The sequence below is a fragment of the Vitis vinifera genome, chromosome 7, assembly GCF_030704535.1.
Source record: "Vitis vinifera cultivar Pinot Noir 40024 chromosome 7, ASM3070453v1".
Classification (NCBI taxonomy): Eukaryota; Viridiplantae; Streptophyta; class Magnoliopsida; order Vitales; family Vitaceae; genus Vitis; species Vitis vinifera.
The window spans coordinates 2,743,664-2,767,807 of NC_081811.1; the positions used below are offsets into that span (position 1 = coordinate 2,743,664).

General features: G+C 32.9%; 4 protein-coding genes across 5 annotated transcripts; 1 reads left to right on the plus strand and 3 right to left on the minus strand.

Moving 5' to 3' along the window:
• Positions 1-734: 734 nt before the first annotated feature.
• On the minus strand, positions 735-4,305 carry LOC100254601 (rRNA-processing protein FYV7). Of its 2 annotated transcripts, XM_010653769.3 has the most exons (4): positions 3,837-4,305; positions 2,143-2,252; positions 1,616-1,931; positions 735-1,134 (listed from the first exon to the last, which is right to left on the minus strand). In XM_010653769.3, exons 1-3 carry the CDS (start codon positions 4,027-4,029, stop codon positions 1,644-1,646), a joined length of 591 nt encoding a protein of 196 aa, XP_010652071.1. In that variant the 5' UTR covers positions 4,030-4,305; the 3' UTR covers positions 735-1,134; positions 1,616-1,643. The 2 variants fall into 2 exon arrangements, with proteins under 2 accessions (XP_010652071.1, XP_002268903.1); XM_002268867.5 differs by lacking the exon at positions 735-1,134 and having other exon boundaries at positions 1,405-1,931.
• Positions 4,306-7,247: 2,942 nt separating this feature from the next.
• On the minus strand, positions 7,248-9,079 carry LOC100266643 (bidirectional sugar transporter SWEET14). The gene is made up of 6 exons (XM_002270095.3): positions 8,867-9,079; positions 8,718-8,754; positions 8,420-8,633; positions 8,166-8,327; positions 7,932-8,051; positions 7,248-7,822 (listed from the first exon to the last, which is right to left on the minus strand). The coding sequence occupies exons 1-6, from the start codon at positions 8,913-8,915 to the stop codon at positions 7,574-7,576; spliced, it is 831 nt and encodes a 276-aa protein (XP_002270131.1). The 5' UTR covers positions 8,916-9,079; the 3' UTR covers positions 7,248-7,573.
• Positions 9,080-17,895: 8,816 nt separating this feature from the next.
• Positions 17,896-19,018, plus strand: LOC100244310 (UPF0497 membrane protein 6). The gene is made up of 2 exons (NM_001397867.1): positions 17,896-18,322; positions 18,419-19,018. The coding sequence occupies exons 1-2, from the start codon at positions 18,063-18,065 to the stop codon at positions 18,765-18,767; spliced, it is 609 nt and encodes a 202-aa protein (NP_001384796.1). The 5' UTR covers positions 17,896-18,062; the 3' UTR covers positions 18,768-19,018.
• Positions 19,019-19,615: 597 nt separating this feature from the next.
• Positions 19,616-22,944, minus strand: LOC100259713 (zinc finger protein CONSTANS-LIKE 13). Its single transcript, XM_002268454.3, has 4 exons — positions 22,239-22,944; positions 21,652-21,861; positions 21,168-21,451; positions 19,616-19,911 (listed from the first exon to the last, which is right to left on the minus strand). Exons 1-4 carry the CDS (start codon positions 22,836-22,838, stop codon positions 19,821-19,823), a joined length of 1,185 nt encoding a protein of 394 aa, XP_002268490.1. The 5' UTR covers positions 22,839-22,944; the 3' UTR covers positions 19,616-19,820.
• Positions 22,945-24,144: the final 1,200 nt, after the last annotated feature.

The following is a 24,144-nucleotide window of genomic DNA, read 5'->3' on the forward strand; positions in this document are numbered from 1 at the left end:
ATCGAGGATGATGGTACTTTATGTTGCCGGTGATTGTGCTTGTTAATTTTTTCTACACTTGTTTGGAAACGCTTTTGAGAATGGGTTCTTAAAAAATAATTTTTGAATATGTTTTAAGAAACACTTCTGTAATATTCTCTAAAATAGTATACAAAAATCTGAAATATTTTCAATATGTTTTTTTTTTCAATTGTTCTACTTGTGATATTCCTTTTATTGAGAAAGTCTATGGGAAAAAAATCACAAATTATGAATCCAAATTTATAAAAAATAAAATAAAAAAATTCACAAATGAAGAATCCAAATTTATAAAATATAATTTTTTAACAGTTATTTAAAATTAATTAGCTTTTCATAAATTTTATTTTATCAAAAGCATTATATTTGTCTTTTAGGTATTATCTTTTAATAATATAAGTATCTTTTAAACGATAAATACATAAAACTTAAATTATTTTTAAAGGATTCCCATTGTCTTATATGTGTGTGAAAATATATATTTTTCTTATATTTTTAATTTTTAATTATTCTCTAAACAACTGAAATATATTCTCATAAAATATCTTAGTTTTGGAAAACTATTTTTTATAAAAAAATCACTAAATATGTTTTCGGAATTTGAAAAACAGTTCTGAACAAAATCCTATTTTTTAAAAACAGTTCCAAACATCCTCTTTTCAAGTGGCTTCTTGTGACGCCGAGATTTTCAACCTAGGATTTGCAGAGAAGGATCGTGTACCCCACAGAGAGCTCTGTTTACATTGTTTTTCAAACCCGAAATTGCAGAGAAGGATCGTGTATTTGCCAACAGAGCAAGAAATTCTAGAATATATGACGCTAAAGAAAGACTCGAGTCTCGACCCACAGCCGTGTGGGCTCCATCTAAGATCCAGAGTGCTGGGGACTTTTCCCACCCAACCAACAAAGACTTTCCCGGAAAATCAATGCAGAAAAATATGCCCGTAAGACTGAAAAAGTCCAACAAAATGTGCCTGTGTCACCGTCAAAAAGTTGGGTTCAAGAGTAAAACTTCATCACATGGTTTCCAATTAAGTTGGGCAAATTTTCTGTTGGAGTCTTTCACTGGTCTCTCCTCCTCTGGTTGAGAAGTATGAGGCCACCTTACTCCACAATCTGCACAAAGGAAAAATGCAGCTAAGATCTAATATTTCAAGCTGATTTCCTCGGAAAATTGACATTCTTTTTTGATGCAGTGATCACATAAAAACATAAACTCTGAGACCCACTAGCTAAATACAAGGCAAAACAATCATTGTTGGCTTCAAATATTCATATCACAAATCTACTTTTGATGATATATGTTTTCAGATGACTTAATCAATTTCACAGATGGGTGGGGGAAGACTAGATGGAAACAGTGCATAAATGAAATACAGGGAAATATACATTTAAGGCAGTGGATCCAGTACTCTTGTATAAAGACTTAAATTGTTTAGGAAGCAGAACAATCAAGAAAGCACTCTGTAAAAACAATCCAAAAAAGCTATACTAGCTGAAATAGTGTCATATTCTGAACAATAACATTATACTACAGGTTGAAACGATTAGGTATTTTTGTTAATTGGGTCAACTAGGATTGCGATTGCGAGAATACCAGCTGTTGGTTGCTTGCTATCCACCCTCTAACTTGTAGAGCCTTGAATAGTCTGCAAAAGATGCTCAATTCTGTACTTCATTACAGGCTGACCCTTTCGTGTCCTTTTGAACATCTTCTCTCGTGCAGCTTTCCTCTGAGATTCAACTCTCTCTCTTTTTTCCTTCTTGGCTTGAAAAATTGCGTCTCTCTCAATCCTTGTCCTCTCTTCCTCTTCCCGCTTCTTCTCATACAGTTCTTTCAAGCTGTGTGAACTATCCTTCTTCTTCTTGTTCTTCTTACTCCTCTGACTAACACCTTCACCTTCATTTTCATCCTGTAACAGCAATTGAAAATGGTATAAATTTGGATTGCTAGTTCTACAAACTAGAATACATCAAAGATCTTTTTGGATGCCATTAGTAGATTGCCCATGATAGATGTAATCAGGGGAGCCCAATCTTTCCTAACAAAAAAAAGGGTATAGTTTTCATCGAGAAATTGACAACAAACACTAACAGTCAGATGAAGTTAATAGAGAATCGGACCTGCGGTTGTCTTATAGCTGAGGAAATATCATTCTGCTTGCCTTGTTGCTTCAGGGACTTCTTATACTTGCTCACATACTTGGCATTCTTATAGAACTCCTTTTGCTTCTCTAATCAAAACAGAATAGAAGTGTCGGTAAAAAAGATCAAACTAAGGTCAAAAGACTAATGTTTCTAATTTGACCCATCTTTCACACAAGGGATCATGTATGCTTCACTTGGTTGCTTAAAAATGTTTGTAACAGAATTTATTTATTTATTTTTTAACCTTAGATATTTTATTATTTGGAATCTGAGGAAACAAAACCTCCACTTTCCAAGCCCAACACAACTGCTCGGTTTAGTAGAGCTAATTTGTTAATTATTTGGAAACTAAACCACAGGAAAGCAGATCTTAAATCTTATTATCTAATCTTTTATTCCCTTCTTTAAGCCACCAAACACAGAACTAGGCATAATGGACAATAGCACTCATTGACAGGTCATCGATTTCACAAGTTTAACCAATTAGCTCAAACCAGGTTTTTCACTGTGATAGCGGTCATCAAAGTTTTGTGGTGCTCCTTCTGGTTTCCACCTTTTTCATTTCTTGGCCAGGCCAGTTTTTAGCTTCCTATTTGCTTTCTCTGAGAACATTCCACAACCATCCCTCAAACTTGTTGTAGAAAATAAATAGGATGGAAATGATCCAATAATTAGTCATTAGGTGTTTTTAGCATTGATTAGCAAGAAGGCGCCCTCCTATATGATCCTGACTCGATCCAACTTTACTCCCACTTAGATTGTTTACTCAAGCTACTGCTTTCCATGCACTCCAAACCAAAATCCTCACCAGTCTATTTGATTTTGAAAATGTCATGGACTGGTAATTCAGAACAGTCCAAACAGAAAATTATTTGTCACATCCGAGGCCACCCCATATCTCCTCCCTCTCTTTTGCATTAGTAGGATTAAAAAGTTTGCACTATTGACTACAATGTTCAATTGGGCAAGCGTGGGATTTTATTTATGTCACACAATTGAACTTTGTAGCTTTGTTTTGTTCCCAAAAAGTATTAAGAAAAGAGAAACAAATGTTAAGGAAAATGATTTTCTCATGTTTGGTTCTATTGTGGAAAATATGAAGGAAAATATACTATAATTAAAATTAATAAGAAATTTATGCATTTTTAAATTATAATTCCTTCATTTTTTTTTCTTTCCTTCTACTTTTCCTCTATATTTTATTTTCTTCACATTTTTCCTCATATTTTCCACAAAACAAACATAGCCCACAATAAGTTCAAGTTTCAAACAATACATTCACCGCATTGCACCAAAAAATTGAAGACAGAACAAAATCAAAACCACTTCCGGAACAGACTACAAAATTTCAGCTAAGCAAATTGGCCAATCATAGCCTTCCAACTTAAAACCAAATTTTCTCCTTCCAGAACACGTCTACCCAAAAACCCAACTGGACCTAGAATCATCCAAAATATTTACTACTTCACAATCTTCAAATTTCATCATGCTAATATAAAGACAATTATTTTGTTAATTTTCAACACCCAATACCAAGCTTCTTCAAGAAATTCGATAGAATGAAAAGAAATTTAACATTTGAAGAAACTCTAGAACTGAAACATAACAAATACGCAAAATCCAATGAATAAAATAAGCTCTAGGGTTTTTATGTAAAAAAAAAATTATACTTATTAATGCAGGGTTGTAGTTGTTGGTCGTCGATTTAGCATTAGCGAAGGCTTCAAGAGAAAGGCCTCCACCGCCAAGTCTCCTCATATTCTTCTTCTTCATCATCATCTCTTTGTGCTTCTTGATTGATTTTGAGCCGTTGATGGGAGCTCCACCGTGATGGCTTTCATCTTCTGCGGTTCGACTCTTCATCGTTGCAGAAGAAACTGTACCTAATCGCAAACCCTAAGTTTGGAGAAAAACCCTAATTTTGAAGAACTGCGAGAGAAAAACTCAGGCGTCGTATTCGTGGGAAGATTGAAGGTAAGAGTTGGGTTGGGCCGGGTCGGGGCTTTGGCTGGATATTTTATGCCCTAACGGGCCTGTTGGCCGTGCTCGAACTGGATCAAGCACTGAGTCCCGAGTCGAGGCCCAGTTCTTGGTGAAGCGGAAAACTCATCATGTGTTGGCTTAGATACTAATAGTCGAAAATCTCGACTCTATATGAAGGAGTATCAATCTCCCCGACAAACATCTATTTGCATGAAACCCAACTTATATGGATAGATAAAAAGATGAAGTAAAAAAAAGATTAATTTCATTTTTACTTCTTCAAGTTTAGTATAAATATATTAAGATATCATTAGTTTTAAATTTCGTTAGTTAGTACACTATAGATGTATCTCATCTGTAATATTTATGTTTTTAGAGAATTGTTAAATATATCTACCTAAATTCTTTCTAAAAATAAATTTTATAAATGGAATAAATTTATGAGGGTGTTGATTGACCAAATTTGGAATTAACAGTGATTATACAAAACCTCATGGGTTTGATGGAAATTAACCCAATAAAAAATAAAAAAGATGCCTTGGGAATGTGACGTTTAAAATAATTTGGACTTGATTTTATTGGTGATAAATTATTTATTGACAAAAAATGATAAAATTATAAAAAATTTCTTAACATATATAAAATATGCATTCATTTTTAACAAAATGTTACCATTTAAGATTTGTTTCACCATTGTTTTTTAAAAACAATTCTTAAAATCAATTTTCAATTGTTTACAAGAATAAAATTTTGTATTTAAGAACTTAAATATAAAAATTAGCTTTCTTAACTTATCTATATTAAATAAATAATTTATGTTTTAAAAGAAAAATTACATATGATATAATAATTCAGTTAATTTCATTCACATTTTCTTAGATTTCGATTAAATACATCTAACCCTCTTAAGTTTGAAATCTTAGTAAATACCTCATTTATCCTTTTTATTTCTTATTTTCACTCATCTCCCCCTCTCATTCAAAATAAAGAAGTTGTAGGATGAAATTTGAAACCTTATCTACATATATTTAACCAAAGTTCGAAGGTAAATGAAATTAATCTTATAATAATTTTGTAAAACATATCTACTCATTACCATAGGCTTTAAGAAATAATAAGGTATGCTTATTTATTAATTAATAAAAATTAAATTTAATGAGATATAATTACATTTATTATATTTAATTATATTAATAATTGACTATTTTTATTTAATATATGTTTAGATTTTTTGTTACAAAATAAACATGTGCATAAAATTATCATGACACTACTATATGTTTTTAAACACAAATATTTAAAAGTTTAAAAAATTTGCTTCAATTTTTTTTAAATTATTTTTTCATAATTTTTATTAAATAATTTAAAAAATATACAATATTAACTTTATTATCTGCACTTGGAATAAACCCAATTTTTTTAATAAAATATTGTTTTTAAAATATTATTAGTACTTTTAATTATTACTTATAAACCCTATAAAAATTAAGTGATTTTCAAAATAAATTATCCAAAAAATATTTTTTATCAAAATTTTATTGAAGATATTTTTTGAGTTAAAAAAACTATTTTCTATTAAAAAAAATAAAAATGGCTTCAAATATTTTTTTTATATTAAATATTTTGGGGAAAAAATTATTTAAAATTTGATATTTTGGGTCGAGGGGTGTTTGTGGGTGACACGTAGAGTTCCATTCTCCCACTTCCAAACAAACCCAGACCCCCACACCACAAAAAGAAAAACAAAAGGGAAAAAGGTGGCCTCCCCTTGCTTTAGAGTTTAGACCGACATTTCATCCCTTAAAATGGAGCAAAAGTACAGCAAGAATACTCCAGGCCACTGCGTTCCACCCCCTAAAATGGAATGAAAATACAAGAAGAATCCAACCCTATGTGCTCTCCTACTCAACCGCCTTGCTGTTTGCAAGATTTTGAGCTGAGATATCTATCTACACTCCTTGTGTTTTGATCAAACTATGCATCCAATATAAGTAAGCTTAATTGCAGGTGTTCACGGAAATGACTCCAGGCCGACTCCCAGCACTTTTTCCTTGTAGGGTTTTATTCAAGTTGAGACAATGGGTTTGTTACATTCAACCCATACATAACAAATGAATCTATAACATATACCTAAAATATTACCAAGACCCGTATTTGGAATTGGAGCTAGCTAGCTAGCTGGCTAGGGCTATAATTTAAATCACAACCGATGTTGCAGGTTTGGTTGCTTTGTGGTATGTTTGACTAGAAGTCATTAATTGCTGTATGAAATCAATTAGCTTCACAAATTCAAGCAAAAAAAAGTTGGGTGCCTAGCCTGTTGACTGCTCACTGACCAGTTCATTGATATCTTTGTGACTCACTCACAGATGTGTGGTGGCAAGCTTTTTAGCATAAATGTGGTTTTAGAGAAAGCATGGATGAAGTTGTGAGGCTAGCTAGCGGCAAGCTTTTTAGCATAAATGGGGTTTGAGGCCACAATTAAGAGGGTGATTAGCCATCCAGCCAGCTAGCTCCATAGCTGTAATGCCAAATATGATTAATTCCCACTTTTCAAGTAGTTCATGTAGGCACGAAAGATTGTATGGTTGGTTCCTTTGATCATCGAGAGATTAAAGACTTGTTGTTCTATCAAATTCTTATTTATAGTATGATCCAATATGGGATGTGTCTCAAGCTTAGTAGGCCATGAGCTGGTCCTTCATCCATTAATTAATGCTTCATTTCATTTTCATCTTTTCAATATTTAGTTCCAGTGATCACATCGTGTGCAGGAGTATGTAAATATGGAAAAACACTCTCTACCGAAAGTGGGTCATTTATGGGATTGAAGGTCGTAACGGTGAAGAATTATAATGGGATCTAACAAACCATTTTCAGAAAATCTATAGAACATACGCCCTCATTAAAAACTTGGTCTGAGATGATCATCTGCCTAAGTTTTTCTTCTCTTTAAGCCAAGGAGAATTCATGCAAAGTCATACTCTAAACCCCAGTAATGGTAACCAGCAGCTTGAGTTTGGTAATATGAGGAGTTGGAATTCCCAAAAGAAGAAGGCATAAACTCAAAACAGACTAAAGAATTTGAGAAAAGAGGGTGATGAAGACCAAGATGGATTTATTTTCATACATAGCTATATATAACAAGTACACCCTCATGGTATTTACTGTATTTCGCTGGTTAGTGTAAGCGATTATTCTGGAAAAGGAAACATGATGGAAAGAAAGCCTCAATGCCCTCAAACAAAACCTAACAACTAAACTACTACTGTTATGCTATATATATATAAGCCCTTTCTTTGTATGAAACTGATCATCCTCTTCTCTAGAATTGAGTAGAACTATGTCGCTTTCCTCATCCTTGCAGCTATCTTTCATTCTATGTTATCTCACACCCTTATATCATATGCCCGTATACACACCCTCACACCTTCAGTTCACCACTTGGCTCAACCGCCTTGTCCCTAGCGCCACCTTCAGTCATAGCAGTGTCTTCTGGCTGATCATTTGGGTTTGTATCAGTATTCTCCGCTTTCTTCAGTGTGGGAAAAACGAGGCCGTTTGGTAGTTCTTGCAGCTTAAATTCTGCGAGCACGCCTTTCTTGGCATTCTTGTAGATGGTATACAGTATCATCTGGGCGATTCCGAAGGCAAACCCTAGGATGTTTGGAAACTGATCATGAAATTAACAAGAAAGGATGATATGTGAGTAAAAATATATACAATAACTAGCTATAAATTTTTGGCAAGTGAAAATAGTCTTGAGGGCTTTGGTTGCTCACTGCTATGTAGAAATCTCTTATCAGAAGGCCATAGAAGAACCACATAACAGCACAAATTGTGAGGAAAAATGAAAGTGGGAAAGGCATGTACTCCACGCTCTTGGTTCTTATGACCAGCCTCTGCAAACCAGAGGAAAATTGAGAATCAGACATGGGTGGATGGATGAAGAAAAAACCATAAATTTGAGTGATGAAGCATATATTGAAAGTAATACTAGTGTAATTAGGCAGTACCATGATACTAAGAGGAGCTGCAAAAACGCAGAGAGAGAAGGCGGCGCAGACCCAACCGACTATCTTAGCTCTCCGGTGCCCCTTTGACAAGAAGAAGGTGGAAAGTACTATCGCCCCATAGACCCCGGTGTTGAACAGGAGAAGCAGTTTTGCTGTATAGATCTGCAAAGCACCAAGCTTAATTACATAACCCAAGAGGAAAAACAACATGATATTCATGTAAAGAAGACTAAATTGAAAGAAAGATAAAGCACCTTGGCTGTCCTTGGTGCGTATATCATATACACAAGGAGGTATGTAGCTTCTATGCACGTCCCCACAGAGTTGATGGTGATGAGCATTATTTGATTGTCAGTCTTAAGGAAAGCATAGTACAGCAACAGCATAGCACTAAATAGTGCAACTGAGTAAGGTATGGACTGAAACCCTTCAGTAGATTTCCGCTTGTAGATCCTGTAAAAAGTTGGCCTGAAAAAAACCCCAAAGAAAATCATAGTTAGAACATAAAGAGAAAGGGAGAGAGCCAAGGAAAGGAGAAAGAAAGAGCTTTACAGTGGGGACAGATACACCAAGAAGGAGACGATGTTGCCTGCAGAGAGAGAGAGAGAGATCAAAGAGAAGAAAACATATGACAAGAGGGATGGTAATATATAAGAGTAGAAGAAGAATTTGACAGGAGGAAATTAATGAAGTAAAGATACCTAGAATGCCAAAGGCAAAGGCCATGTGAGGAACAGTTAACATTGCCATTCTTGGGTGTGGAGCTCTCTTTGTGGGGAAGATGAAGCTGTGGATGAGGGGCAGTCCGAAGAGCTAATATGATAACTCTTTATGCAATCGGCTACTCTTATATAGCTACAGAAAGTGGAGATGACATGGGGGTGGCTTGCTTTAGGGCTTTGGCTTTGAGCTGCTGAACTATCTCTCTCATTCATGAATGTGAACTTCTTTTTGAGGCTTAAACTGTAAGTTGAGAGGGATATGATCAAAGCTCAATTTGGACGTTTGATGCCCATACCATCTTAGGATATTTGCTCATTTCATCAATATCTTGATTTATTGCTTCACGGCATGCATGCCCTAGCAAGCCATATGTATCTCTTTGTGTAGTGGGCCTTAACCTCCCAAACTTGTGCCCTATTTGTTTTTCTATGTAGTTTAATGAGTTAATTTCATGGTCTTCATTCCCATTTTGGTTTGTGGAAAAAAAAAAGGAGCCAAGTGTATGAAGAAATTACATAGATAACAATTGTAACAAAGAAAATTCCATGTTTGTTATGCCTTCCCATTCATACACATTCATGTTCTATGGCCTCTAGTACATTATTAAGTGGAACCTCAAGAATTTGTTCTCACTACTTTACTTTTGTTTGCTTTAACTTGTAGAACATTTTCCATGCATGTCAAAAATTTTAAATGTTTTAATTATTTTCTCCTAATGATTTGATGGATATAATCCTCCTAAGTTCTTTTCTAATGCTTTTAATAACTACTTTTTGGGATGACTTGATTTATTTCAACAAGTATTGATTATGCATTCATGCAAAAAAATTATACCTGTTTTTTTTCAAAATGACTTTTGTCGTATTGGTACATTCGTGCGTGCGGTAGTTAGTAAAAGTATATTTTGTCATTATAATCACAGTCATAATTGATAAAGTGAAATTGAATCATCAAATTTTGTAATAGTTTGTCGCATGCGCGGTAGTTCACGTGGTTCGCAATGATCTGTCGTATGCGCTGCAATTCACGTGGTTCATATCATCGTTGAACTGAAACCTTTTCCCTGTTAACTTAATCCGTTATTTTTGAGACAATAAAAAACAAACTCAAATTGACGACGGTTAAAATGTCGTTATCTGATAAGATAGTGATCCAGAAATCATACGTAATATACTAATTTAAAAGTTGGTATGTGATACAATCATAGGTAGCGATTCACATGTTAACGCATAATACGATGATAATAAAGATGTTAATGATCAAGATATTAATGCACTACACATGTTCATGATTCTTTGGGTCAATCATACATGGGCTTTTACACAAGCCCATTGAGAACTTGACTAAGGCCCATTGGGCCATGGTGTACTCTCCATTGAAACCCTAATTAAGTGGCTCAAGTGGTTAATTAGAAATGGAAATGGCTTGAGCCATTGAACCATTAGGTGACGTGAAGCAAATGATTGATAATAAGGCCAAGAGAAGTAAAGGTGGGTGAGAGTTGTTCACGTTAGCCAAAGTTAAGGGATGGAGTTTGCACGTGAGACATTAGACCCCACTAGCCGTTACATTTAAACGGTCTTCACTTGGCTTAGCTTCCGCCGAGTCTTAACCAGCTAGCTAGCTTTTAATTACTTAAAATATTTGACCATGTGTATATCTTCTTCCTCAAATTAAAGTCCATTTTTGGAACCAAATTTTCCATTTGGTTGTGAGCCCCACTCCTATGTGAAAATCAAGAGTCCAAAATTGTAACATAGCCTAATCATAACCCATTTGGACCGTCGGATCATCGATGTTGTGACAATTGCTATAAAAATACGTGACAATAAAATGATAAATTTGAACCGTTTGATTAATAATATCAAAATAATCTTTTGATTAAACACGTAACATAAATATCAGATTTTATAAAGATACTATAATTTATCAGTCAAATTAAAAAAAATATCTCAAGTACTTTACAACTAAATTTTCATTAATTTCTATAATCATAAAATAGTGCTAGATATTATATCAAACTGCAATGGGACAGTTGCACACGAAAGTTTCCTAGCCCTAATCATGGTGGTAGATATTTGGAAGATCTATTGATATTAATCAAGACATGTGGGAATGATTCACAAAATCTACCACCCTATTTCATTGCAACATATCATGTGGGATTTTTTTGTTTCTAGTTTCGACACATTATTTCTTAATTTAAAATTGTTACAATAAAGTATATATTTCATTTTGTAGCCGCTAGAATGTTTATAATATGCTTTAAAACTTTATTTTTAATTAAAGGGTTGTTGTATATATAGATATTTTGGTCCGTACGTCTATTAGGAATACTTCCATGTCAAAACCCCAATCATGATACAAATGATATCAAAAAATCAAACTTTCCAAATCTTTATATTTCCTGGGGCTTGGTTTGACATGATCATTGCTTGAAAAATGCCTTGGAAAAGCTTTCCCATTGGGATATATATATCAATTCAAACATTTTAAATCTTGGAAAATTGTGGCTGCGCCACATAAGCTCATAATGTGTCGTGCCATGCCACCACAGACACCAAGGAAGTTGCCACGTGGCCAGAAATCTCGACCGTTACCAAACTATCCGGGCATTAAAATATTAGGGAGGGGAGTAAGCCAAAGAAAATGCCAAACAACGACATTGCTTTATGATCTCTAAGCCTATTTTTTTTATGTTCTATTTCTGACACTAATGAACATGAATTGTTTGTCTTGATGTGGGTTCCTTTATTTGGTCTGTTATAAGTCTTCTTCAGTTTCAAGCCTTTTCTCCTCCCTTGTTTATCCGTCTCTCTCCTTCTTTTCCCCATTTATGGGCTTTAGTTTTGGTTTTCCCTGCTACATAGGCCAAAGCATTGTCTAAAATTAACTCTCCAAGAACAAGAAAGAACACCTTAGAGCTCTGCTGCTATTTAAAGGCCAGAAAGCTCGAGATTCACACATCTTGAATTTTGTTTTGTTGTTGGATATGTATTTGTAACGGTCGCTATTCAGATGTAAGCAGTCAGCTTCATCCCTTTTATTTAGCTTTTCCTTTGTTTCTTTTCTTCCGGGAAATCATACCGGCATGCTTATCTTAATGTATATAGAGCTCGAAAATGATAAAAAAAAATCCATGGAAATTAAATTCGAACCGACTAGATGAGCTAATTAATTTACTGATATTGAAATGATTAGAGAGTTAATTTATTGTAATTATATACTAACTAACTTGGTTGTTGAGCATGAAGTTAGCTAAATTGTTAATGATTGTGGGTCTAGGTGATATGATTTAAGAGGCTTTAAATTATGAACTTTAATTTGATTAAAAAAAAGAAGAAAGAAAAGTAAAGGTAATGTATGGAAGTGTTTTTGGTATTAGAATGAATGAAATCATAGTTAGTTTATTTAGTATTATATGATAAATATTAAGAGTCTTTCTAAGTTGATTCGTGAAGTTTTAGGTTTTAAAGTTGGTAAAATTGGAGTATGAATTGTGTGCTTTGGCCTATTTGTTAGGGGGTTGGTGACAGTTGAAGAAAACTCTGGGAAATGGGAATAGTTAACACCTGTTATAGAATAGTGAATATTTTATTTACATAAGTTCAAAATTCTTCACTAATAATAACCACCCGACATGAAAAGATAATAATAACCTAAGAATATCTAAGCAAAATGACAATAAGTAGAATATAGAACAACCCTCCTAAAAGAGGTAAAAAAACTGTGGAAAAGATTTCTTTTGTTTCAATCAAAACGAGAATACGACTTCTCACTAACTTCTATATATCTTAGAAACTAGTAAAGGTGATATCATCCAAGAGACTTTAAATTACTAACTTTGATAAATAAATAAAAAAACGTTTTTATTCTTAGGATGAATGAAATTATAGTTAGTTTATTTGATATTATATGACAAACATAAAAAGTCTTTTTGAGTTTGTCCATGAAGTTCAGGCTTTAAGTTAGAAAAATTGGATTTATATTGTGGGCTTTGGCCTACTTGAGGGAGGTTGATAATAAACTCAGCAAAATGGGAATAACTAGCACATATTACAATAGTGAATATTTTATTTGCACAAGTTCAAAATTCTTCCCCGATAATAACTATCTGGCAAGAAAAGATAATAATAACTCAAGAATATCTAAGTAAAATGATATCAAATATAATAAAAAAACCCTCACAAAGGAGGTAAAAAAACCCTAAAGAAGATTTCTTTTAGTTGAATCAAAATAAGCCTTAATTAGAAACTAGTGAAGGTGATATAATCCAAGAGACTTTAGATTACTAACTTTGATAAAAAAAAAAAAGAAGAAAAAAGAGTAAAGGTAGATCAATGAAAGTGTTTTTAGTCTTAGGATAAATGAAATCATAGTTAGTTTACTTGATATTATATGACAAATGTGAAAATTCTTTTGAATCGATCTATGAAGTTCAGGTTTTAAAGTTAGAAAAATTGGGATCTATATTGTGGGCTTTGGTTTGTTTGTTGGGGTTGATGACGATGTCTAAGTAAAATGATACCAAGTATAATATGAAAAAGCCCTCCTAAAGGAGGTAAAAAAACCCCAAAGATGATTTCTTCTATTTGAATCAAAATAAGCTTTAGAAACTAGTGAAGGTGATATGATTCAAGAGACTTTAAATGACTAACTTTGATTAAAAAAAAGAGTATAGGTAGATCACTGAAAGTGTTTTTAGTCTTAGGATGAATGAAATCATAGTTAGTTTGTTTGATATTATATGACAAATATAAAAAGTCTTTTTAAGTCTGTTCATGAAGTTGAGGCTTTAAATTGAGAAGAATTGGGATTTTTGTTGTGCGCTTTGACTTGTTTGTTAGGGGTTGATGATAAACACAACGAAATGGGAATAACTAGCACCTATTACACTAGTGAATATTTTATTTTCACAAGTTCAGAATTCTTTCCCAATAACAACTATCTGGAAAGAAAGAATAACAATAACCCAAGAATGTCTAAGTAAAATAATACCAAGTATAATATGAAAAAAAAAACCTCCTAAAGGAGGTGAAAAAACCTTAAAGAAGATTTCTTCCATTTGAATCAAAATAAGCTTTAGAAACTAGTGAAGGTGATATGATCCAAGGTACTTTAAATTACTAACTTTGATAAAAAAAAAAAAAAATAGAGTAAAAGTAGATCAATGAAAGTGTTTTTAGTCTTAGGATAAATGAAATCATAGTTAGTTTACTTGATATTATATGACAAATATAAGAAGGCTTTTTGAGTCCGTCCATGAAGTTTAGACTTTAAATTTAGAAAAACTGGAATCTATAATGTGAGCTTTGGCTCGTTTATTGGGGGTTGATGATAAACTCAATGAAATGGAAATAACTAGCGCTAATTACACTAGTGAATATTTTATTTGTACAAGTTCAAAATTCTTCCTCAATAATAACTATCTGATAATAAAGGATAACAATAACTCAAGAGTAAAGATAGATTAATGGAAGTGTTTTTGGTCTTAGGATGAATGAAATCGTAATCAGTTTATTTGATATTATATGACAAATATGAATAGTCTTTTTAAGTTGGTCCATGAAGTTCAAGCTTTCAAGTAAAAAAAATTGGGTCTATATTGTGGGCTTTGGCCTATTTGTTGGAGGTTGATGATAGTTGAAAAACAATTTAATGAAATAGGAATAGGTAACACTTGTTACAGTAATGAATATTTTATCTACACAAGTTCAAAATTCTTCCCCAAGAAAAAAAAAGGATAATAATAACCCTAAGAATATCTAAATAGAATGACACCAAATATAATGTGGAAAAACCCTTTTAAAGAAGATAAAAAAAACCTAGAGAAGATTTCTTCCATTTTAATTAAAATGAGAATACAACTTCTCACTAACTTCTGTGCTTTAGAAACTAGTGAATGTGATATAATCCAAGAGTCTTTAAATTATTAATTTTGATAAAAATAAATAAAAATTAATAGGTAGATCAAGGGAAGTGTTTTTGGTACGAGGATGAATAAAATTATAGGTAGTTTATTTAATATTAGTAGGTTTGTTCCAAGCACATGGACAATTAGGTAATAAAATTAATATATGTATTATATTAACTATTTAATAAAAATTATAAAAAATAATTTAATAAAAAATGGAACAAAATTTTTAAACTTCTTAGTATTTGCATTTAAAAAAGTATTGTAGTGTGTCTAAGCAATTCTATGCATATATTTATTCTATAATAAAAAATCTATAAATCAAATTAAAAATAATTAATTATTATTTTTATTTAATAAATAAACATAGTAATTATTTATTGAGTTGGTGAGTATGACATAATTAAATAAGATTTGTTTAACAAGATTTTCTTCTAAAATTTTAAAAAATAAAAAACTTATCAATTCTATTTAAATAGAACTTCTTATAAATATTTCCTTAACTTTTGGAAAACTAAAATAATAATTCTATTTAGATGAGATTTCAAAATCGTATTAAATTAAAATAAAAATAAATTATACTTCAATTACAATCTTCTACAAATAATAATAATAATAATAATGATAATAATAATAAAGCTAGCTATGGAAGTAGGAGCATTTATAAACAACCAAAAGAAAGTAAGCCTCAATTTTGTGACATCTTCTATCATTACAAAATAAATAAGCCTTAAATTAAAAAAACTTAAGTTTTAAATTTGAATAATTATTTGAATTTTAAAATCAATACATTTTTATCTATAATTCTATATAAATATTTTTTTTTTTCAAAAAGAAAGAGTTGTTGGTATTTCCTTATTCTTGAATTTTATAAATCGAAATTTGTGTTTACAAACTTTATTATGTTATGAGTGTTTTTTCTCTTAAAATAAAAATACAAGTTTAGGTTAGGAAAAAATTATTTCTTAATGTTATATATTTGGTAAATATTAATTTTTATAATTATTAATGTTTTTATTTGATAAATATTATTGTTTATTTAAAATAAAAATGGAAAAGGGTTATGAATGAGACCAGCCCATGTGCTCGTCACTTTTCACATATCTTAGAAACATAAGATCAATTGGAAGAAGTGAAAAGATTATACTAGCTACAATAACTTCATAATCAGTTGAAGGAAGAATTCCCATGATTGCTTACTAATTGATTCTTAGCCTGAGCAGGCTATCCATGACAAAACGCTTGGGAGCATTCACCATTAAGCCCTAGAACAGTACTACAAACAACCCTTATTTTCTTTCCTTTTTCTCTTCAATAAACTACCACCTTCAATTTTTTTTCAACATCCATAACAAGAAACCTTAGATGCTACCTATATTTGGGCTTAGAAACACCAAAAAAGAATAGCCCAATATATATGAGCTTAAGAGACTTTTAATGGACCCAAAAAACCTAGCCTAACAGTATTATGTTGGTTAAATTTTTGTTGCATTGGTAAGTCCATGTAGTCCATTGTAACTAAAAAATATGAAAGGATAAAGACATAAATGATTGCATTGAAAAGTACTCTTTCATTTTATATTGTTCTAACTTCCTATTGTTATTTAGGTATCAAAGTTGTGAAAACTTTTTAGGATTAGCAAACAATATTAAAAAATGATATGAATTTGGGTTGAGGCTAATTGTAAGAGTTTTATTTTAAATGAGAGTTTTAATTCACTTAACTCATTTAATTATTGTGTTATATTAACATTATTATTGTTAGCCTAAGGTTTCACTTGGCAAATTTTGCTAATCACAAAACAAATGATAATGATTTAATCATGTGTTTGAGTTGTTTGAAGATAATCATCAAATATTCAAGCTAATGATATATGTAACAACATGAATCAAGAAGAGCTTATTAAATATATGTTTTTTTTTCTAGGATATTTATGCAATATAAGGTTAAGGTGTATTAGATATGACTTCTTGCATATATTTAAACAACACATTGTTAAATAAGGATTGATGACAACTGATCTTTTCTGAATTGATTATTAAAGTTGAAATGGTTTTCTAAATTTTATGAAGATCAAATCTAACCACCCCCTTAGACAATTGTAGCTTATACACTAGTAAAAACATACAAATTTATAAGTTCATTAAGTAGAAAATGGGAACAAGTTTTGACATTATCTAACAATCATTTTATTGGTTGAGGGAAACCACAACTAGTCAAAGTATTGATCAATCAATTCCACACTTAGTTGACTTGTGACCTCCCATGGTTATGCATAAAAGTATAACAAATAGTTACACAATCAATTAGTTAAGTTGTAACTCGTATTTAATTACTAAGTACAACTTGGAACTCTCATTTAAAGCTCTTGAAATTTATTTATGAGGTTACTAATAATAGAGATTTATTCACATCCCTCCAAAAAAACCTTTCATTTCATTTCTTTGAGTATATTTATTCATAAATTAAATCCTTTAGTGTACCTTGACCCTAGCTAAGGGTGGGGGGAACGTTTTGAACCTTGTGAAGGTCCATTGAAATTGTGAATACGTTAATTGAAAGGTTTTGGTTTAGAAATCCCTTGATTTAGAAGAAAGGTCTCAAAAATAGGAAGAAACAAGATGGAGTGGATGATGACAATTGTTAAATCATTGTAAAATTGCCTAATCATTGTCAATCTTTTGTACTTCGGGAATCAACCGAGCTTATAAATTGTTCACCAAAACTATCCTAATCTATTAATGAACTTGGGAGCAACTCAAGGACTCATAGTGCCTACTTGGCCCATCTTAACCTAACCGTAAGATTAGAGAATGAAGACACTGATCCATTGAAAACCTTGAATTTCAATGAAAACCCATGTGACTCATTCGATATACATACTTTTTTTTTTTTTTTTTGTTAGCCTTAATGAAAACCAAGAGTAACTATACAGCCTTTACACCAAATGAATAACCCAACATCTTGTGCTAATTAATAAAAAGGTGGAAGACCTGCTCATAGTACCTGCAAGCATCCATACTCACATAAATTTTGTCTATTGTGCCAGGAGCTGTAATGACTTTCTGCGCTCCTACAGATTCCAAAGTGATCAGAGTTGTCTTGTTACGGATTCAATACATTCACTCTCCTTCAATGCATCTCCATCTTCCTCCCTTCAAACCCCATCTACCCACTTTCCCCTATTAATACAACACATGCACTTCTCCTCCATCTCCATTTCTTCCACTTATTCATAAGCTTTCTCCTTCAATCTCCAATGGAGTCCCAATGCAGGCCAAATGTGGATGGGGTGCATAACGGAGTGGAGAGCCATGTGAAGGTGGTGGAGAAGCCAAGGAGCGTGGGGTCGTCTTCCGAGTTCGTCCTCCGCATTCTTGGGCTGCTTCTCACATTGATTGCTGCAGTGGTGGCCGGTGTTGATAAGCAGACCAAGATCATTCCTCTTACTCTCATAAAAACCCTGCCTTCCCTACATGTTCCTGTCACTGCTAAATGGAGTGATATGTCCGCTTTTGTGTAATTTATCTGGCTTTTTCTCTATTTTTCCATGTGGGTTTTGTGTTTTTGGAGTAAATTAAATGATATATGGTTTAACATATTCTTGTTTTGAAGGTACTTGGTGGTGTCAAACGCAATAGCATGCTCATATGCTGCAATATCTCTAGTACTAGTGACAATGCTGGGCCGGAGGGGGAAAGGTGGCAGGGTGTTGGCAGTGATAGTCCTAGATTTACACATGGTAGGGCTTCTCTTCTCGGCCAACGGAGCTGCAACCGCAGTTGGAGTCCTGGGCCAATATGGGAACTCACATGTTGAATGGAAGAAAGTCTGCAATGTGTTTGATTCCTTCTGCCACCACTTGGTCGCTTCTCTAGCGCTGTCTTTTCTCGGGTCACTCTCCTTTCTCGGGTTGGTGTTGCTTGCCATTTTGAACCTGCACAAGAAATCTAGCACCAAGTAATTTTGGTTTAGTAATTTCTTGGTGGATGGGGCAAGGAAAGTTGGTAAATATAATGCAGTACTTGCTAGTATATGCTCTGTTTGCAGTGATCATGCATGGCGTAGGCTATGTAAGTTTGTAATTCGAAAGTACCGCCTATAAAAATAGGAAATATTTTAGGTATGGACGATGTTGTGTGTGATTATTGTGATATTCAGTCATACAAAGAAAAAAGTTTCCAAATACTCTATATATATATATATATATTACCTGATCGAAGTAGGTTATTACAATCGTATAACAGCAACGTATAACCTGTGTATTGGTGAATTACTGTAAAGAAATTGAAGCTAAAGAAGAAATTTTTGAGAAAGAAAATCAGAGACAAAGAGAAAATCAAAGGAAGGATGCAGGAGAATTTGATAAATTGCCTTCATCACTCCTCTTATTGTATCCAAGAGTATAAATCCAAGCTCTGAACCAACTTCTTGTGAGATGACCAGCTTGTTGCTGGGTACCACTGCCAAGCAGACTTACGCAATGCAACATACAGAGTTAAATGTCACTGCCAAGTAGAACCATGCAATGCAATGTGCAGAGTTATCGCGAAGTAGTGCTGATAGTCGTAGTCTGATACAATCTAACAATAAAATTGGTTATTCTAATATTGGGTTGAGGGGCTCCGATTAGAGAGAAAAAAAAGAAGGGTCTGTTTGGTCATAAATTACATTTTTCATATATATATAAAAATATTTTAATGATTTGATTTATATTTTGAATTTTAAATTATTTTAAGAAATAAACAACGATGCATTCATAGCAAGATACAGAAAATCATCCAAGCTTTAGCTCAAAAAATGTAAGAAGAATGGCAGAAATATCACTAGACTTCATATCTCACTGAAGGAAGAAACTACTGGACAACCAAACTGGAGCTTCAAAAGGCTATTATCATACAACACAAAACAATTCAACTCAACTGATACAAGACCAACATACATTTCTTTTGTAACAATGTGGTGTAAACTGAGAGCTAATTCTACCAGTTTGATGCCATGGATGCATACTGCAATTTCAGTGATCCATCTTAGCAAAACGCCCCTTGATTCGTATCCTGCTCTCTGCTCGAGCCTTCCGCGACTCGTACCTGATGTGCTTCTCATATCTGTTGTTTTCCAGGTAAAGAATATCAGTCCAAGAAGTTCAGAAATCTCGAAAAAAATTCGAATTAAGTGTTCGTTTCTCATGCTTAATTGTATCCAGTAAACAGAAGTCGACAAAGGATTCACCGTTGAATTTGGTAGAAATTGAAGTTTGAAACTTGTTTTTGAAGTTTCTGGGAAGGACTGAAAACCCTTTTAAATGAAAACTTTCTATTGGAGTCCAACAATGTCGCTCTTAAGTCCGAGATGGATCACCCAAATGATGGCTCATAGAACAGTTCCATAGGGGTGGATTCAAGTGGGGCTTAGAGGGGGCACATGCCCCACTGAAAAATAAAAAATTTACCATGCAAAATTAGGTTTTGATCCCATAACCGCAAGTTTTGTAGAGAAATTATGCTATCAATGAGTCAAATCTTACTTTTTACCTTAATTTTTGCCCCCCTGTATCTAATCTCTTTAAGATACGAATGTATTGAGTAGTTGACATCAAATTGTTGAGCCCTAATGCAATTTCCCAAGAAAACTAGGTAGATCTATGTTTAGATTGAATCACATATTATTTTCTTACGGAAGTTTGGGGATGAGTTATTCAAATTATGACTCTTAGAAAAGACACCACTCTTAAGCCCAAGGATGAGTCACCCGAATGATGACTCTTAAAACAAACTTATAAGGTGTAATATCGAATGTCATAAAAGTATTGGGGTCTACTTTCATTGGACACCAATTGGTTTTTAGATGAGATAGTCAAAACTCAATCTAAGAGTTGGTATTAGTAACACCCACTCTCAAGCCTTGGGATGGGTCATAACCTTATAGAACACCAATTGGATTTTAGATAAGATGGTCAAAGCCCAATCCAAAAATTGGTATCAGCAGCACCCGCTCTTAACTGTAAGGATGGATCATCCAAATTATGCCTTTTAGAAAAGGCTCATGAGGTGTAATGGTGAATGTCAGAAAAGGTTTGGTCCGCACCAATTGGTTTTTAGATGAGATGGTTCAAACCTGACCCAAGACTTATATAGGATACGATATATATCAGGCACTCTAACACCTTAATATCCGGAAATAAGATATACCATAATCAACAACCAATTTTCCTAAAAGCTTAAACTTGTAGTATTTGAACCCATAATACATATCATATACTTTAACAGATCTAGTTAACTATTTCATCTTCCTCAATGTGCTTATGTACTTCGAACTATAAATTCGAGAAGATTAACCACAGGGTGAGGGGTGGTAAAGATACCTTCTAGTTTTCTTCTTCTCCTTGTACCGTGAAATTGCAGAGTCTCTTTCCTGGCTGTTTAGCTCATGCACAGAAACTTTAGGAAGGGCTGGTAATGTTTTTGTAACAACAGGACACTCTGATTTCCCTTCATCGCTACCATTGGTATGGCTTACACTACCACCGATATCTGAATGTTTCCTGGGAACCAAACACTTTTCGTCAGCACAACTTCCTAATAGTACAGATGGGAGAACTTGATTTGCAGCCTCACTGCCATCACTGCACCACTGAAATGCACTTGCCTGCATGGAGAAGAAAACCGAACTCAAAATCCAAGCAAAAGAAAAGCACACTAATGATCGAACTTGTCCACTATCACACTGCTAATAAGATCCAAGCAGAATTGGAAAATGAAGGAAAATTGGGATCAGATTAGGTCACCAACAACCACAAAACTTTCTGAATAAAAGAACATACTAACCAAAGATGAAAAACCTTTTACCTCATAGGTAGGAAAAACAAACTCCACCTCATGGTCACAACTGTTACATTCATTTTCTTTCTGAATGAGCTGTTTGGGTATATGGGACTGGAAGCCAATAGGCGGTTTAGCATCTCCATGATCAAAATCAAAACTCAGTTCGATCTTTGCCAATTGGCGAAGCTGATGAATTATTTCTGCTTTGTGTTGCCCGCAAGGAGCGCCACGGTTCTGATTCAATAACAATGTCACTGAAGTAAGCTAAAAATTATAGTAGTAGAACGAGCCAAAAGGAACCAGCAAAAGCATCCCTCCAAATTCAAGTGAATTGGGTGGATATAAACCCCAAGACAACACCAAAAATCAAGGCTATAGAACTTATCAAGTCAAACAAAATAAGCCATAATCTCCATCTGGGTGCTGAAAAGTGTGCTAACAATAAGAAGGAACAAGATTAAAACAGAGAAAAACCTAAAGATTTCAAAACCTCAGCCAAATTGAGCTCCTGCTACTACTTGACTCGCTTAATAAATAAAAAATGTTCCATTCTTCTGTTTTCTGAGCAACCAATCAGGGTGAGACACAGAAATGAACAACTGGGCACTGACCTTGGGCAGAGGAGGAACCCCCATAGCTTGAAAGTTGTGATCACAAGCAGTTGAAACAATCAAATCATCAAGATTAACAACAGCAGGAGTGTCCCAAACCAGGAAATCTGAAAACTCTTCATCCACACCCACCGATTCATAAACCCCACACCCCAAAAACTCATTAACCTCACTCTCATCTCCACAAAACAAAGATTTCTTCCCCAAATCTTCAAACCCAACAAACGCCAACAACTCCGTCACCGAAGGTTGCCCAGAGAACCCCTCCAGAGGCCTTCGATCATGCGCCGACGACAAAGAACGGCCGTGCTTTGCCCAATCACAGTTCTGGCAGAGAACGAGGTTGTCGGTGGAGCAGAGAATCGAGGCAGGCGAGGCATCACAGACGTCACAGAGGCGTGAGCGAGTGTGCTTGGTGAACAGCTGGTTGGTGGAGTGGACCTCCCGGTCGCAGGAGAGACAGAGCTTTGCAGAGTCGGCTCTGCAGTACAATAGAGCCATGGAATCTCCACAGAAGTCGCAGAGCCGATTCTGGATCGTCATCTTCTGGCCTTCTTCTTCGTGACGATGATGCAAATTGTCTCCCGGTGAATCACTCATGCTCGCTGTTCTACTCTGTTTTCGCTGTGTTTTAGCCGGGTTTAAAATATCCACATCTACCGCAGATTTACTTTTTGATATTTTATCGATATTTTGTTTTTTTTTTTTTGTTATTTAATTAAAATGGCCTCTCAAAAGTCAAAACCCAATTTTTAAAATAGTATAAATACTTAAAATTAAAAAAAATATTTATATAAAAAATGGATTACTTTTTAAAAAAAAAAATGAAAAAGTTAGATTTTCAATTTTGGGGATTATTTAATCCCTTTTAACCAATTTTTTTTTTTTTTTTTGTGTTTCAACCGATGTTTTATTGATATTTTTGAATATTTTACCATAATTTATTGATTTTTTTTATTAAATAAATAACTTATAATTATTTTATTATTATATTTGATTTAATTTATTACAAAAAAATATAAAAACATAATTTTTAATAGATTTTTTATATAATCTATATATTTATTAAACATAATAAATATAAATATTAAAAAAATTATACATATATTATTATTTATTTGATATAATTAAACAAGTTTAAATTAAAATGAATCATAATTTTAATATTAAATATATTTTAAAATTAAATATATTATCATAATAATATTATAAAATAACAACTTAATAATAAAATTACATATATAAAATTTATATTTTTTTATCAAGAATATAATTATTAAATATGACAAATTATATATATATTAATTTTTAAAATAAATAATTTTAAAATATCTATTTTTACCTTTTTAAGTTTTTCTTATTATATTCATAATTTTAAAAAATTATTTTTAAAATTATTTAATTTAATATTTTTGAAATAATTTTTATACATATATAAATATTTTTTATACATATATAAATATTTTTTCTTTAAAAAATTATTTAATTTAATATTTTTGAAAACTACTTTTATTTAATTTAGTATTTTTGAAAAAAAAATTATTGAAAAAAATTATTTAACTTATTTTATAAAATATTTTATATGTATGTTCTTAAAGGGTATATTTGTCCGTTACTATTTCATATCCTTCAACTCAATTTGAAGAGTTATATGAACATTTTGTTAATTTGGGGGCCCATCTACCCCCAAAAGATAATTCTCCCTTTTATATATCCGATAAAGATATATTCGTAATTACCTTCTATATTTTCATCCTCCTCTGTTTCTTGCTGCAAGGAAAAGGGGAAACTACTGGTTCATGGCTGTGGATGTGGCAGAATCCAAAGAGAGAGCTTATCCATTGAGTGGCATGGCTGTGGCTGTGGCTGTGGCTGTGGCAGAATCCAAAGAGGCAGCTTATCCAGT

Coding starts and splice junctions, on each gene's coding strand:
- LOC100254601 (XM_010653769.3), bottom strand. CDS start 4,029: ATGAAGAGTCGAACCGCAGAAGATGAAAGCCATCACGGTGGAGCTCCC. Junction 2,253..3,836: donor CTACAACCCTGCATTAATAA/GTATAATTTTTT, acceptor TGTTTTGATTAG/AGAAGCAAAAGGAGTTCTAT. Junction 1,932..2,142: donor CAGCTATAAGACAACCGCAG/GTCCGATTCTCT, acceptor TTGCTGTTACAG/GATGAAAATGAAGGTGAAGG.
- LOC100266643 (XM_002270095.3), bottom strand. CDS start 8,915: ATGGCAATGTTAACTGTTCCTCACATGGCCTTTGCCTTTGGCATTCTA. Junction 8,755..8,866: donor CTTTGCCTTTGGCATTCTAG/GTATCTTTACTT, acceptor CTCTCTCTGCAG/GCAACATCGTCTCCTTCTTG. Junction 8,634..8,717: donor TTGGTGTATCTGTCCCCACT/GTAAAGCTCTTT, acceptor GGTTTTTTTCAG/GCCAACTTTTTACAGGATCT.
- LOC100244310 (NM_001397867.1), top strand. CDS start 18,063: ATGGAGTCCCAATGCAGGCCAAATGTGGATGGGGTGCATAACGGAGTG. Junction 18,323..18,418: donor AGTGATATGTCCGCTTTTGT/GTAATTTATCTG, acceptor CTTGTTTTGAAG/GTACTTGGTGGTGTCAAACG.
- LOC100259713 (XM_002268454.3), bottom strand. CDS start 22,838: ATGAGTGATTCACCGGGAGACAATTTGCATCATCGTCACGAAGAAGAA. Junction 21,452..21,651: donor TTGTTTTTCCTACCTATGAG/GTAAAAGGTTTT, acceptor TTCTCCATGCAG/GCAAGTGCATTTCAGTGGTG. Junction 19,912..21,167: donor GAGAAGAAGAAAACTAGAAG/GTATCTTTACCA, acceptor GGAAAACAACAG/ATATGAGAAGCACATCAGGT.